Source organism: Rhamphochromis longiceps, linkage group LG4 (genome assembly GCF_057381845.1).
Source record: "Rhamphochromis longiceps isolate RC_006_pf linkage group LG4, R_longiceps_female_GT1.1, whole genome shotgun sequence".
In the NCBI taxonomy this organism is placed as follows: Eukaryota; Metazoa; Chordata; class Actinopteri; order Cichliformes; family Cichlidae; genus Rhamphochromis; species Rhamphochromis longiceps.
In genome coordinates, this window is record NC_140560.1 from 6571673 (window position 1) to 6585287 (window position 13615).

The 13615-nt window shown below is 41.1% G+C and overlaps 1 protein-coding gene across 2 annotated transcripts in view; it reads left to right on the forward strand.

The window, feature by feature from the left end:
* igf2bp1 (insulin-like growth factor 2 mRNA binding protein 1) overlaps positions 1-13615 on the forward strand; it is a 48952-nt gene continuing 35337 nt past the window's right edge. Inside the window, exons 1-2 of one of the 2 annotated variants that reach the window (XM_085403064.1) lie at positions 1-704; positions 1843-1903. In XM_085403064.1, the coding sequence (XP_085259190.1) occupies positions 530-704; positions 1843-1903 (236 nt within the window). In that variant the 5' untranslated portion in view covers positions 1-529. The remainder of the gene's footprint in view (positions 705-1842; positions 1904-13615) is intronic. The other variant, XM_085403063.1, reaches the window with a different exon arrangement.

Here is a 13615-nt window from a genome sequence, read left to right on the forward strand (position 1 = left end):
CTCTGCCGGCAGCAGGCGGATCGCCGAAAGAGGGAAGGATAGAAAACTAGAGAGAGAGGCGGAGAGAGAGAGGAAAACATTTCTCCCGATCTGATCCCGCCATAGTTTTTCCCACTCTTCTGCCATAGACCCATCATCAGACCCAGTCCAACCCACCTCCTCCACAGCGCGATAGAGGCTATAGGCTGCTGCTTTATTCGTCTGTTGGGGCCGGCTGCAAGTCAGGGGGTTTCATTTCTTCTCCTGCTCCACTTATTCAACTGGATTTACAGCAATATTCAACGTTACCACCTGATTCTACTTTTTTTTTTACATTTTTTTTATTTGAATTTGTCATCGTGAATTCAAATTTATTTCGTACTTTTGTCCTCTAGCGTGATTTACACTTTCTGTTTGAGTGGCAAGTGTGACAATATCTTGTTGCGCTATTAGCACATTCAGCAGAAACTTTTTGCTGGCTCCAATCTTTAGTTATTCTGGGCTTTGTTTTTTGTTTTCTTTTTTTGGGCTCGGGAAAACAATTTCCACAATGCACAAGCTATACATTGGGAATCTAGGCGAAAGCGTGACTGCCGAGGACTTAGGAAAAACCTTTGACGAACACAAGATCCCATACACCGGACAGTTTCTAATGAAAACCGGCTATGCGTTTGTGGATTGTCCGGACGATCACTGGGCCATGAAGGCTATCGAGACATTTTCTGGTGAGTTAAGGTGGACTACAAGTCACCAAAAAAAGCCTTCTCTTATTTCCACCTTTAATTTCATTCATTCTATATATAGGGAAGCCGTAGACGCCGGCGCACAGCCCCGGTTGCATGCTCACCTTCAGCGGTGTATCCCAGTTTTATTATCCGTTCGCCTCCCGAGGCTCCACGCGAGATTAAATAAATACATAAATTCCTGAAATTATTTTATTGGTGTTAGAATAAGGAATATTAGTGTGTGGAAAGCTACACACCCACGGGAGCCATTCAACTTTTGCAGGAGGGGGGGGGGGGCGCACGTAGTGTAAAGCTATACTGTAAAACACAGCCATTGGTGAAGCTTTCCTTGATATCGTTGTAATTTATCAAAGGAGATTCTAACAGTACTGTGCTAATTATGACACGTGCATTTCAAGCTAATGCGTGCTTCTGGTAGGCGTTTTAATATCTTGCACCCCTGAGCACTGGATAGAGTAGCCTACTCTCTTGTGATATAGGATGAAGCCTTGCTGCTTCCCCTCCCCCTTTAAGCCGGGAGTCCACTATGACAAAGGCAGAAACAAATAAATTAGCCCTTACCAAACCTGGCCTCAGACCAACCCAGAATTTACACAAACCTACCCTGCTATGGTACAGCTCGCTTTCCTGCGTGGCGACAGCTCTGTGGCCCATTTCTCATGGTTCCCTACACATGTAACGTGAGGAGGCAAGGTCGCCATGCCAGTCAGCTCCCTCTGATCCTTCCTGAACCCTCACCAAACTCTCCAAACAACCCTCTCACACTACAACCATGTGGGCTTGAAACCTTTTAACTGCCACTCAGAGTTAAACTGATAAACGTATAGTTATCGCTTGGCATTTCTGAGGGATTCAAGCAGACGGAAAGTGACGTGATGTACACTATTCACTTGCTCCCCGACTTTAGGGCATGTTTTGAGCACTTTCAACATAACTGCTTCTTAGTACTTTTCACGAGTGCTTGGAAGATCACCAGGTTTAATTGGAAATAAGTGAACCGCAAGGCAACCCACACTGTGTTCCCTGAATACAGTAGATTCCCTTCGTAGGCCTTTGCAGCTAGTACACAGTTAGCATTTAGCCACACTTTGTTCTGAACCAGTTTTCCTTTTTTCAGGTAAAGTGGAACTTCATGGGAAACGTATTGAGGTCGAACACTCCGTCCCCAAGAAGCAAAGGTACATTGAGCACTTGTATCACCCCTCCCCCTCCTTTCTCAAAAAGAAAAGGGGAAAAAACCTTTCATGTGTTGCATCACCTTATGTGGGTCTTTCTCTCATGGGGTAATAAGTGAAAACAACGACTTCACTGAATGATTTGCTATTAGTGGGACACAGATTTCGGCCCTTGCGCCCACTTGACGTTAGAAGCCATTGTGAGGCTAGCAGTGGCTAGCTTGGCTGTGTTTGTTGGTGTGGCAGTGTAGCGTGGACCCTCAACTTTGTCGGCCATTGCTGTGGAGCTGAACTGTGACAGCTTTAGCTAGGTGCCTGCCGTTCTGTGCAGTGTGGTTGGATTTTTACTCGTCCTTTTAAAATGCTGCTGTGTTTTTAGAGTGAGCTCAACAAGCACGTAGATATAGGTTCTTCGTAAAGTCGCAGTGTTGATGTGAGCACGTCCTGTGGTTTACTATATGCTCTAGGCCCAGCCTTTTATGTAATTACTCTTTCCTTACACTACAGCCACTACACAATTTCTTTAACACGATTTTAAAAATGCACTGGCACATATGTATTTTATAAATGTATAGTGGTGTGGTTTCACGTGTTGGACAACCTTTCAGTGCTTTAACGTGTGCATGGATAATATTCGCTTTTTGCTTTTATTAAAACTCTTCGGTTTAACGTTCACACTCTGAAAACAAATCAGTTTTTAATGATGCTGTGAGTTGTGACGGAAATGCGGTGTGTTGATTATTTTATTTCGTTTATAGGTTTCTTTTAGAATGTATTTGACGAGGAAATTGTGATTTAATGGAGCTGTTATTTTATTTTTTTAGTTAAATTAATAACACGTCTTTCCAATTAAAACACAGCTGTGCTGTTTAGTAATTGTAGTATTTCTTTTAAATATATAATGCTCGTTTTAACCCAGAATAGGTGCTGGGTGTGAATATTTCACATTTAAATACCTTTTGCTTCACGCCAACTCGGACACATTTATGTGGCAGCCTGATAGTGTACCTGTGGCTTCTTTGTAATTGGGTGAGTGTCAATGAAATTTCTGCGGTTCAGTAGTAGCTCTAACTGGTGTCCATTGTGCTCATTTGACCTGCTTCATTCAAACAGCACTATGCAATTCTCTTATAGCCCATCATTTATGCCCGTAACCTTTGGCACAGATACGAGTTGAGCACAGTTCTCCATGTTCCGCCATTTGGCCACATGTGTGCGTATTTATATGTGTGTGCGTATTCACCATGAGCCAAAATGGCCAGGAAATGTAGAAGATTCCACCCCATTTCCACACTTGTTGCCTTTTAATAAATGCTACGATTTGGCGTAATCACTCTTCGTGGGATTTTGTATGAAAAAGGCCGAATATTTCAAACTGAGCTGGCTTTTGGGGCGCCCGCCCTGCGCCACGAAAGCAGAGTAAAAACGTTGCAACATGGCTGTGGCACACACATCCCAGCAGCGTGGTCTTTGTGTGGATGAGTGGGGCCGAGTGTGGTCACTTATTGCCAAACTCGCCTTACACACGGAGCTAACATGGCTGTAATGCCTTCAGGTGTCTTAGCGGGTGCGTGAAGAGTCCCAGATCTTGACTGTGATCACCTTAAAGAGCCATAATAAAGGTGATTTGTGAGTGGGTGGGTGCGGGGGTACCGTGGGACGAGCTTGTGGCCCTTCGTGGTTTCACAACACGTGGTGCGTCCACGCAAAGAGGAGTTGCACCACGTCAGGCATGGAGGGCAAAATGGCGAAGCCTTGAATGAAGCAGCCACTGTACAGATTGCTCCTTATTCTTTTTTTTCCACAGTGTGTCACTTTGGGTCTCGTCAGCGCCCGGGTCGCCCCGTGGCCTACATCACGTGTTCCAGTGTGTGTGTGTGTGCTTTTCTTTTAAATTTAAGTAAATTTTAAAAAATTAGAAAAATATTAACATGACGGAAAACTGTGAAATTTGTGGAAGCCCTTTCTTAAAATGGCTGTTCGTGTAGTCCGTCAGCCAGAGCTAAATTATCCAAATTATGTCGCAAAATGATCGCGTTTAAATATTTATGCAAAACATCTGCTCATCTCCAGCATACAAGCGTGTGCGAGCTGTTTGAGCAAACGCTGATTTTACGAAATTATTTTGTAAATGTTTAAAATCCTCCAGTTGTCAAACAAAGACTGTGGGGCAACGAATCAGGCGTTTTCTGGCGACGTGCGCATTTGGGCAAAAACACTCAAAATAATAGATTCCAGCATATATTTTATTTTTATCTACTTTCACTCAATAAGCTGCTTGTTTTGATACCGTTTTGAATGTTTCTCATTTATTGTGATTCTAACGTGGAAGTAAAAGGTTTCGGGGGTGCTCGCGTTTCTACACGTGTTTAAAAGAAAGTTGCCAGAGTACATACGTTTAAACGTCTTAAAACTGCTCTCCTGCAGTTGCTTCTGAACCTCAAGGAGGGTGTGTGTGTGTTTGTGTGGGAGTGGCGGCTGTTCTGAAGGAACAAGCCCTTTGGGCTATTTGAAGGAGGTGGGGTGGGGGTGTCAGTCCCTTAACTAAAAGAATGAAGGTTCAATTCCTTCTTTATATTCCACAAGTCTCAGTGCAGGGGGCGCTGGCCCTGGCTGTCCTGACCTCTGACCGTGTTTTGAACGGTACCTTTTGCGTTTGTATGTATGGACGTTAAAGATGGACGAGTTATAAGTTTCAGAGAGAGCTGTTTGGTTACTGTGTAAGGCTGCAGAGGGTTTGGCAAGGTGGAAAGCTGGGGTTGTAATAGCTACAGGAAGAGGAGAGGGGAGAGAAGGGAGGGGAGTTTTTGTGTGTGTGTGGGTTCTCAGAGAGAACAAGCCTCCCTCTTTGGAGAGGGGAAATGTATAGAACGCTTGCTGTTGGCGTGAAGAAAATCAGTGGTGACGCCCACCAAAAATCCCGTTAAACCCAGTTGAAATATAAATGGCATGGGTAGGTGTGTGTGTGTGTTTTTTTCCATCTGTTACCCATGCTCTGCAAAATTCTGTTGCAGCAACCTGGCACTTAAAAAAAAAAAGTCTTGTTGGATGTCACAGGTAAAACGAGAGCTGCTACAGATTATAGGCTAGCTTATTTATTGTGTTTCTTTTGCGTTTTTTAAAGTCTTTGAAGTCTTGTAATAATTGTCTTACACTGATTCTACAAGAGATGTAGTCAAACAAAATATTAAAATTAGCCTTTGATTTTAGGTGCATTCCTGCAAAGTTCACATTTTTTATTACACTCCCTCTAAACATTCGCACGGGCAACTTGCAGAATATCAGTATCAACTGGTATTAGCCCCGCTGTCTGACATCAGGAAATATAATGGTATTTACAGACGCCATTGGCCAATACTTAGTTGTTGGGTCAGTATTATGCAAACAATTGTACTTTAAAACAGATCGATTATTTATTTATTTTCCACTGAAGACTTTTTCTTCCTTGCACTAAAACTATAAACAACAAACAAAGCAAAAAGAAAAAAAGTTGGAATTTTGAATAAACATAATTCACCCATAATTAGTGTGTGGCTAAAAACCATTATAATAATAATTATTATTCCCACTTTGTAGTATCTTTGTATGTCCTTGCTTCTAGAGGCAGGGTTTAGTGTCTGATTCTGGTATGCTGTGACCTTTGGCACCAAAATGTTATCTTTAGCGTTCAGTGTGCTAGGATTTGCACCCCGCCTTCACCGCGACATGAGGCTATTATGCACAGCACACCAAAATTTTGTAATTTCATAATTGTGGGAATTAATTCCAGTCTCCTTTGAGTCTCGACTCATTTTTCCATTTGTATCCAAAAAGGAAATGATGATGTTGGCTCCTTTCAAAACAGGAGAAATTGCATTGGAGGCTGCAACCTGTTCTACTTTCTTCATGCATTAGTCTTCATGTGTTACAGCTTCCTGTTTGCATTTCCTTCAAAAGGAAAAAAATGCATGGAATCCTGAAAATACTGCTGCACGTGAAGCATGCCAGCATATCTGCTGTCATTGTTTCACTGTTTAGGAATCTTTTTTTTAAATAATATAATTATTAATTTTCACTGAAAACCTCTAAAAGAGAAAAAGATTCCTGCGACTCATAGACTGACTGATAGATCACGTCCAAATAACATCACAGTGTTAGCAGTTAAATGGCTGGGAACATCCTCTGAAATACTGATATCCTTCCATTTTTCTTATGAAAGTGGCTTCAAAAGCTAAATGTCATTTCCTCCCTTTCTGTAATGGTGTTACACATTTTGTATTGGCTTTTTTTTCTTTTTAGCAGCTGAGTGAAGTTACTGTACATGTTGTGTCCCCCCACTTTTTTTCCCTTTAATGGATGCAACAGCTATATTCTAGATATTTTAGGCACCATTTGTTTGTCCATTCTTGTAATTGAGTTTGACGTATATAAAATCATCTCCACAACAAGCTTGGCTGTAAATGCTTTTGTAATAAACCTGCTATCTGGTTTAATGGGGCACTGTTTAGCATGCAGTGTCCAAGTCAGAAGACGAGGAAGTGGTTTTAGATTTGACCCCCCCCCAACCCAAAAAACAAACAAACAAACAAAAAAAAATCTTAACACTTTCCCACTTGAGTTGTTGTGTTTTTTTCTCTGAGGTGGACAAAACAGTTTCCATGATCAAAACTGCCCTTCTACTTCTGACGAGTCTAAGAGGTCTGTCAAAGTTTGTGCATCATTAGGTGATGTTGTCTTCATCGCATTAGTGAATCCCAAACTCCCTGGCTTGTAACGTTTAAACGTCCCCCTCCCTGGCCACTGTGTCAGGTCTTCTGGGGAGATGTTAAGACCAAAGTCAGAATGTCCTGAGTCTGCCCCAGACATCTAACGTTCAAGCCACCGTAATTAGATGCCTGAACTACCTTAACTGGCTCTTTCTGCTGTGGATGAGCAATCGCTCTACTATGAGCCCCTCCCAAGTGACAGCACTCATAACAATCTCTAATGGGCCCATTTCACTCAAGTTTTGCTGCACGCTAAAAGTGATGTCACATCCGGTAGTGCTCGCTGCATTTTGGCATCATGTTGGCTGGTTGTGCAGTCCTCAGTTTTTTTGAAGACATGAGTGGTTGATCATGTGACCATCATTTTAGGGGGAAATGTTGCAACAGTTTGAAAAGAGGCGATTTTCTGTGGAAAAACTTTTTTGTCTGAGTGTTGACATCTGTTTGGAAAATACTGCAGGACTAGTACTCATGCCCTCAGCACTGGTATAAATGTTATGGAGCTATGGTGACGTCACCGTTTGCGTGCAACACGACCAGTCCAGTGAGCGTTGTGGGCTCATTAGGATGAATCTGGACTTCCCTTGGAGGAAGTTAATTTTTGCCATTGTATGCATTATCTTGGTGACTACCCACAGCCTGTGGCCATAATCCACAGTTTCTCCATGACGCTGGTGTCTTCACCACAACAGACTGGTACAGCCTCTCCTGCAGACACCAGTCTGTCCATCAATTTTCTGTCTTACTCTTTCCCCACTCATGAACACGACCCTGAGATACCCAAGCTCGACCTCGAGGAAGCAAGTTGTTCTGAACCCAGAGCGCACAATCTATCCTTTTCTGGCTCAGAACCATGGCCTCAGACTTTGTCCCACCTGCTTCTAAAGTTTGAATCTCTTGGTGAAGCTAACATGTAGTGGTGTGAAAAAGCTTTCGCCAAAGCTGGAATTTTTGGTATGTTGCAGATCACTGCTCTGCTGCATAACTGAAGCGGATTTGAGCTTCTGTGCACAATCTGACTTCTGGATGTTCTCCTTTAGGATTTTCTGATAGAGAGCAGAATTCATGGTTCCATCAATTACTACAAGTCGTCCAGCTCCTGAAAGCAGCAAAACAGTCATAGTCTTCATGCTTCCACCACCATGTTTGACTGTTACGTTTGTATGAAGTGCTGTATTGGTTTTATGCCAGAAGTAACAGGACACTTTTTGACATTTCTTAGCCTACTTCACCTGCCAGACAGGTTCTATTTAAGCAGTTCCTAAATTTAACAAGTTGTATTTCCAGTAGTCTGAATAAATCTTAAGCAGGCCTTTCCCCATCGAGAGGTGATGACTGTGTAAAACATCTCAATTTTATTCTCCCAAAATTATTCAGAATGTCTGGATGGCCCAAGTTTACCAGTTTCCTCCACAGTGTTTAATCTCTGGTCATTTGTAGCCTCGTAGGTAAATTTGCTAAACCAGCCAGTATTCTCTTCTCCTTAAATAAACGAATGGTTTGTCCAGCATTTGGATCAATAAGGTACATGAATGCAAATGTTATATTTTCTACATGATTGTAACAAAATTGTATGGGCAGTGAATGGAGTACAGAGAAGGAATCAATTAGTGACATTTTATAACTCCATTAGCATCCAAAAATGTGTGTTATGAGTTTGTAAACTACCGGTAAGCCCAGAAAATCCTGTATACGTGATGAGGCTGTAGGTTTTGTACCACAGTTAAACTCTGTTCATAAAAAGCAGTGTTTAAAATATCAGATGCCTGAATATCTGCTGACAAAGCTTTGTTGGAATAAAGATCTTGTTTATCAGTGAACACTATGCTATCGAAACATTCAAGTTTTTTAGCAGATTTCTTTGTTTTTTCTTAGCTATGAAATGTATGCAGTGTGTGTAAATCTTTGCTCTGTTTTTCACCTCTGTGTAATTTCCCTTGCTGAAGCTGTGTGCCTTTTCCCCCATGTAAAGTGTGCCGCAGCTTTAAATGCACCCAAACGATCATGCATGTGAGGAGCTGGATGTGTGTGGCTAGCACTTTCACACAGCAGTACACAGAGCTGAAGGAGAGAGGCGAGCTATGGTTTTATTTCCTCCTCTCTCATGGCTGGCAAAGGAGGAGGGGACAAGTGGGCGGAGGGAGCAAGAGGGGTGCGACCAATCGTCTGGTAGCAGCACTGTGCCTCGCTCACCCACATGCATGCTCTGACTTTATACTTTATCCTCGCTCTCTGCTCTCTCTGCTCGCTCTCTGCTCAGCGTGTTCATGGTCTCATTGTGCTGTTTTGGTTACTCTCTGGTACAGTGTGCTCGTTTCGCCCTCTTGTTTTTTGCCGTGATCCCCGAACCATTTCAGCCCCGTCTGCACAAGAGCTGAGACCGGGTAAGGGAACGAGGAGCAGACAGACAAACCAAAAGGATCCAGAGAGAGTCACAGGAAGGAGGATGAATGTGGTTTAAATTTTGATGTCAGCTGAACTGCATTGCTCGGGGATGTTGGACAAACAGTTTTGAGGGATAGCTCAGTTGTAATCTGATTAGACAGGCTGCTGCTCTGCAGTGGTTGATGCACTGAGAGGTAAACCGTGCATTCAAACTAAAAGAATAGCTGTGGATAATTTTGAGACGGCATGAACAGATTCCTCAACTCAACTGCAGCTACGTGAAAGCAGTTTTATACTTCTGTTCTACTGCAGGGAGATAATGTCCCACATACTTGTGTAATTCATTTTTTCCTGCAATAGAGACAATCTGCTCCTGAAATGCAAATTATTGAAGCTACAGTTAAAAAAACAAAAACAAAACATTCCGCTTGGCAGCAACAGTCTTAACGTACATCAGTACTACAATTCCTACCACTATACTACTACTAGTAATTTGCCGTCTTACTCAAATGGAAGCTTGCAGTATAAACAATTTTCCGTTTGCTGATTAAGTCGGATGTAATTTCACAGAGCTGCTGTTGTGTGCGTCTAGTGCAGTCTGTACTCTTCTATGAAAAGTATTCCAGCATCCAGACTGGGTGTATTGTGGAAGTTTATTTTCGGCTGTGTTCTGTATTTCATTAGTTTTGCAGTGAGAATAGCAAAACATTAATGAAGGTATTTAGTCATTGAGGGTCACTGTAGTCGCACAGAAGCACACAAAGAGCTGCTCTTTGTTTTTCTTTCAGGTAAAAATGTTTTGGTGATGCTCATTAAGTTTAGGTTTTGCTCACTGCATTGAAATAATAGGAACTACAGTGAAGTCAGTTTCCTATAAAGTAATGGAATTAAACTGATCTGTTTTTGTTTTTGTGAAAATCTAACCACTTATTATGAAAGCTAACCATGAATAAAAATGTGCTTTATTTTAACTTGAATTAGTGCATAAATGATCCAATCAGACAACGTAAAATCATTTTGCAGTGTGTGATATGACTGTGATATTTGAGTTCTTGCAGTAACTGGTTTCACTTGGTCTACATTTTTGGACCAAACTGGTGTCGTATATATTCATGCTGAGTCTTCCTATCTGTGTGAAAGCTTTGTTTCAAATGGGTGTTTGTGTTGCCGGAACTATTTAATGGTTTTATCCCGTTTAGTTATTATTTCTGTCAGCATACATGTAGAAATGGTGTTTTGTGCAAAGTATTTCGATTTCAAATATTTTACTCTGTAAAAACAAACTGTACTGATCCAACTATTAAAAGGTTAATTTCTACAGGCACAAGTCTGTGATATGAACTGGTCTGTTTCCTGGCCCATGACTGCTTAAAATCTTCTGTGGAGCATTGTCAGATTTTTGCTGTTTGTTTCTAAATCCAAATGTAACAAAAGGAAAGAAGCAGCATTAGCAGTGTTATCTGAGCAGCCTGGGCAATAGAAATGGTTACATGTGAGCTTAAGTGAAATTTAAAGATGTAAGAATGCATTTTCCTCTACTTTCTTATTTTGAAAGGCAAAAACAAAGAAACTTAGCTAACCACTGGTTCTTCATTTCTAAGTCTATAAAAGAGAGAAAAGACATTAAAACTTAAAGAACAATATTAATGTAGAATGTAATTACAAAGGTCCAAGCCAAAATAAGGTGAGGAGAGGGTGTAAAAATGAAGGGATGAGGACAGTGGAGGCACGCGTGTAATGTAGGTGAAGGGGTAAATGAGATCTGTCTCTTTAAGAAGACCCCCACCTACCCCCTCCACCCCATCTTTCTGATTGTTTCTTCTGTCTGGTTCAAACCATCTGTCCTCTCCCTACATTAGTTGGTGCACACACATTCAAGGGGTGGGGGGAAGAAGGAGTGATCAAGAAAAGAAGACAACGAAAGTAGGAAAGGGAGGAGGGTTGTTGGGGCCAGGGGTCGGGTGTGCATGGTGGATGGGGCCCCTCATGTTTACGTGTGTGTGTGTGTGTGTGTGTGCGTGCGTGCATGTACCTGAGTCCTGCCTCACTTGCACACAGTAATGCCATTAAATAGGACAGATTTTTTTTCCCCCCCATTCTTAGTCACTTGCTTTTTTCAGTTTTTCTAAAAAACTAAAACGTGCACATTTAAGCCCACACTTTGGTCGAACGGGTACTGAAGTTGTATGAACTGCACCTATTATTCCTCCAATATGTTAGTGCTGTATATTGCATATGATTACAATTGTGCTCTATTTATAAAATAAAGGAAGAAAAGAGTAAACTATTTAAACCATTTCACAAAGATTTAGAAATAATTGTCTGCAATAAAATCAATAAACTGAAAACTAAAACAGAAAAGTCAAGTTAAATAGAGAGAATGCAATTCTGCCACAAGATTGGTACATCTAGTCTGTAGTTGTTAAAAATGTTGTATTTATTCTCTTTAAAGGATTTTTACAGCACTGTAAAGAATTGCTTAAATTGTACTATGGCCCGTTATTGACTGACAATATTGTCAATGTGTTTTTTAACCTTTTTTCATTTTTATTTCTTATATGACATATATATATTTAGAAGCTGACTGCTTAGGCTGAAAAGCTAAAGCTAAGCTAAAACTTTACCAACTAGTAAAAACAAGCCACAAAACCAGTGCTAACCAAACATGCTTTTATTACAGATAACGCGTTTCTTTAGCAAAGCAGAAGCTTCCCTGCAAATATTGGCTAGCCAGGTTGCTAAAGCATTTGTTCTATACATCAAGTGGTAATCTGTGTTTCTTGGTGTTTCTCAGCTTTTGGTTGAATGTGGAAGCACTAAAATAATGTTTTACAGGATGTAAGTCACTGTCATGTATTTTGAGCTGGTGTTTTCACCCCAATCATTTCAGGGTGTTACAAAGCTCAGTCAGCATTAACCCTGACAGCAGACAGTTACACAAATAAAAATACAACACCACAGAGAACACAGTTCAAAAATGCTGTAAAATTGCAAAAAATCCTACACGTTGGAATTGATTTATAACATTTAAATACAAAAACTGGTTTAATTTTATAATTTTTTGCATAAAACAATCGGAGCCACATTCATTTTAAATAGGAACTGTGATTTCAAGGGGAGCCGTAGCATGAGATCAGTTATCTGCAAAGGCGAATGACACTTTCATGTATTTCTAACAGGTCAGAAATGGAGGTCTTCCTTCGTGCTTATGCAAGGAAACTGAACTGCATTGATTGCAGACATTTTCCTTCAGCTCCTCCACTTCCGCTTCTGTTTTCCGAGAACAACAGGCCTCTTGTATAAACAGTCAGACAAAGAGCACAAAGCTTCACTTAATCTCCCGACCAAAGTGGATTTTACGTAAACCAACGAGTAGAAATCCATAACTTTACAGCACAGTTTGGATGCTTTTAGTTTTATAGAATACGTACATCAAACCTCTACGAGGAAAAAAACTAAACTTAAAAAAAACAAACCCCTCCTTCAAGTAAAAATTTTAAACAATTACCCAGCTGCTGTAAAATGAGGTGTTGAGAATGGTGACCTAATCTGAATCAAACTGAATCTTTCTTACTATTTCCTTAACTTATTAATTTTTTTAAGTTAATGAATTTTTAATAGCTTTTTATGGCCTTTTACAAACTTGAGCTCCTCACCAACAGGCGACAAAACCCCCGTTCCTGAAGGGGATGAAAACGTGTCTGTGTTTGCGTGCGTGTCTGTCAGATGGAGCCGAGGGAGCTGGGGCCCAACGCCGTTGCCCGCTAGATCTGAATTCTTGAAATTTTTGTCCGACAGGACACACGTTTGTGGACAGGAGGCATCAGCCTTGATGCAATTTGTCTTTATCTTTTGCTTTTTTTGTAGGGGGCATTTTATTTCTTTAGAATTGGGCAAATAGTCTCAAACATTATCACAACACAGCATTATATCCAGTGACACAACATAAGAGAACCATCACGTTCAGTGTAACTAGCAAGTGCTCCAGCAGCGCTCGGTGGAGTCATTTATTTACATTTGGGTCGTACATCACCACCTACTAGCATCTCCTCCTTTGTAGCCGGGTTGTACTTTAATGTGTTTCTGCCTCTGGTGAAACGTGCTTGTTGCTTCCATCTTTAGGATCAGTTTTCCTACACATTTTGCAAAATGCAGTGCTTCCTGGGAGGTGTTTGAAGTAGCTCCCTTTTAGGTACTAAATCGTCAGTGGCTGACATGAAGCTTTCAGACATGCCCAGGCTTTTCTCGCTGATCTGCACTAGGGAGCATAAAAGCACGCTGTTGCTATAGCAGCAATATCACTATCACACTTTTATATCATGAAAAAATGTACAGTGGGGCAAAAAAGTATTTAGTCAGCCACCGATTGTGCAAGTTCCCCCACCTAAAATGATGACAGAGGTCAGTAATTTGCACCAGAGGTACACTTCAACTGTGAGAGACAGAATGTGAAAAAAAAATCCATGAATCCACATGGTAGGATTTGTAAAGAATTTATTCGTAAATCAGGGTGGAAAATAAGTATTTGGTCAATAACAAAAATACAACTCAATACTTTGTAACATAACCTTTGTTGGCAATAACA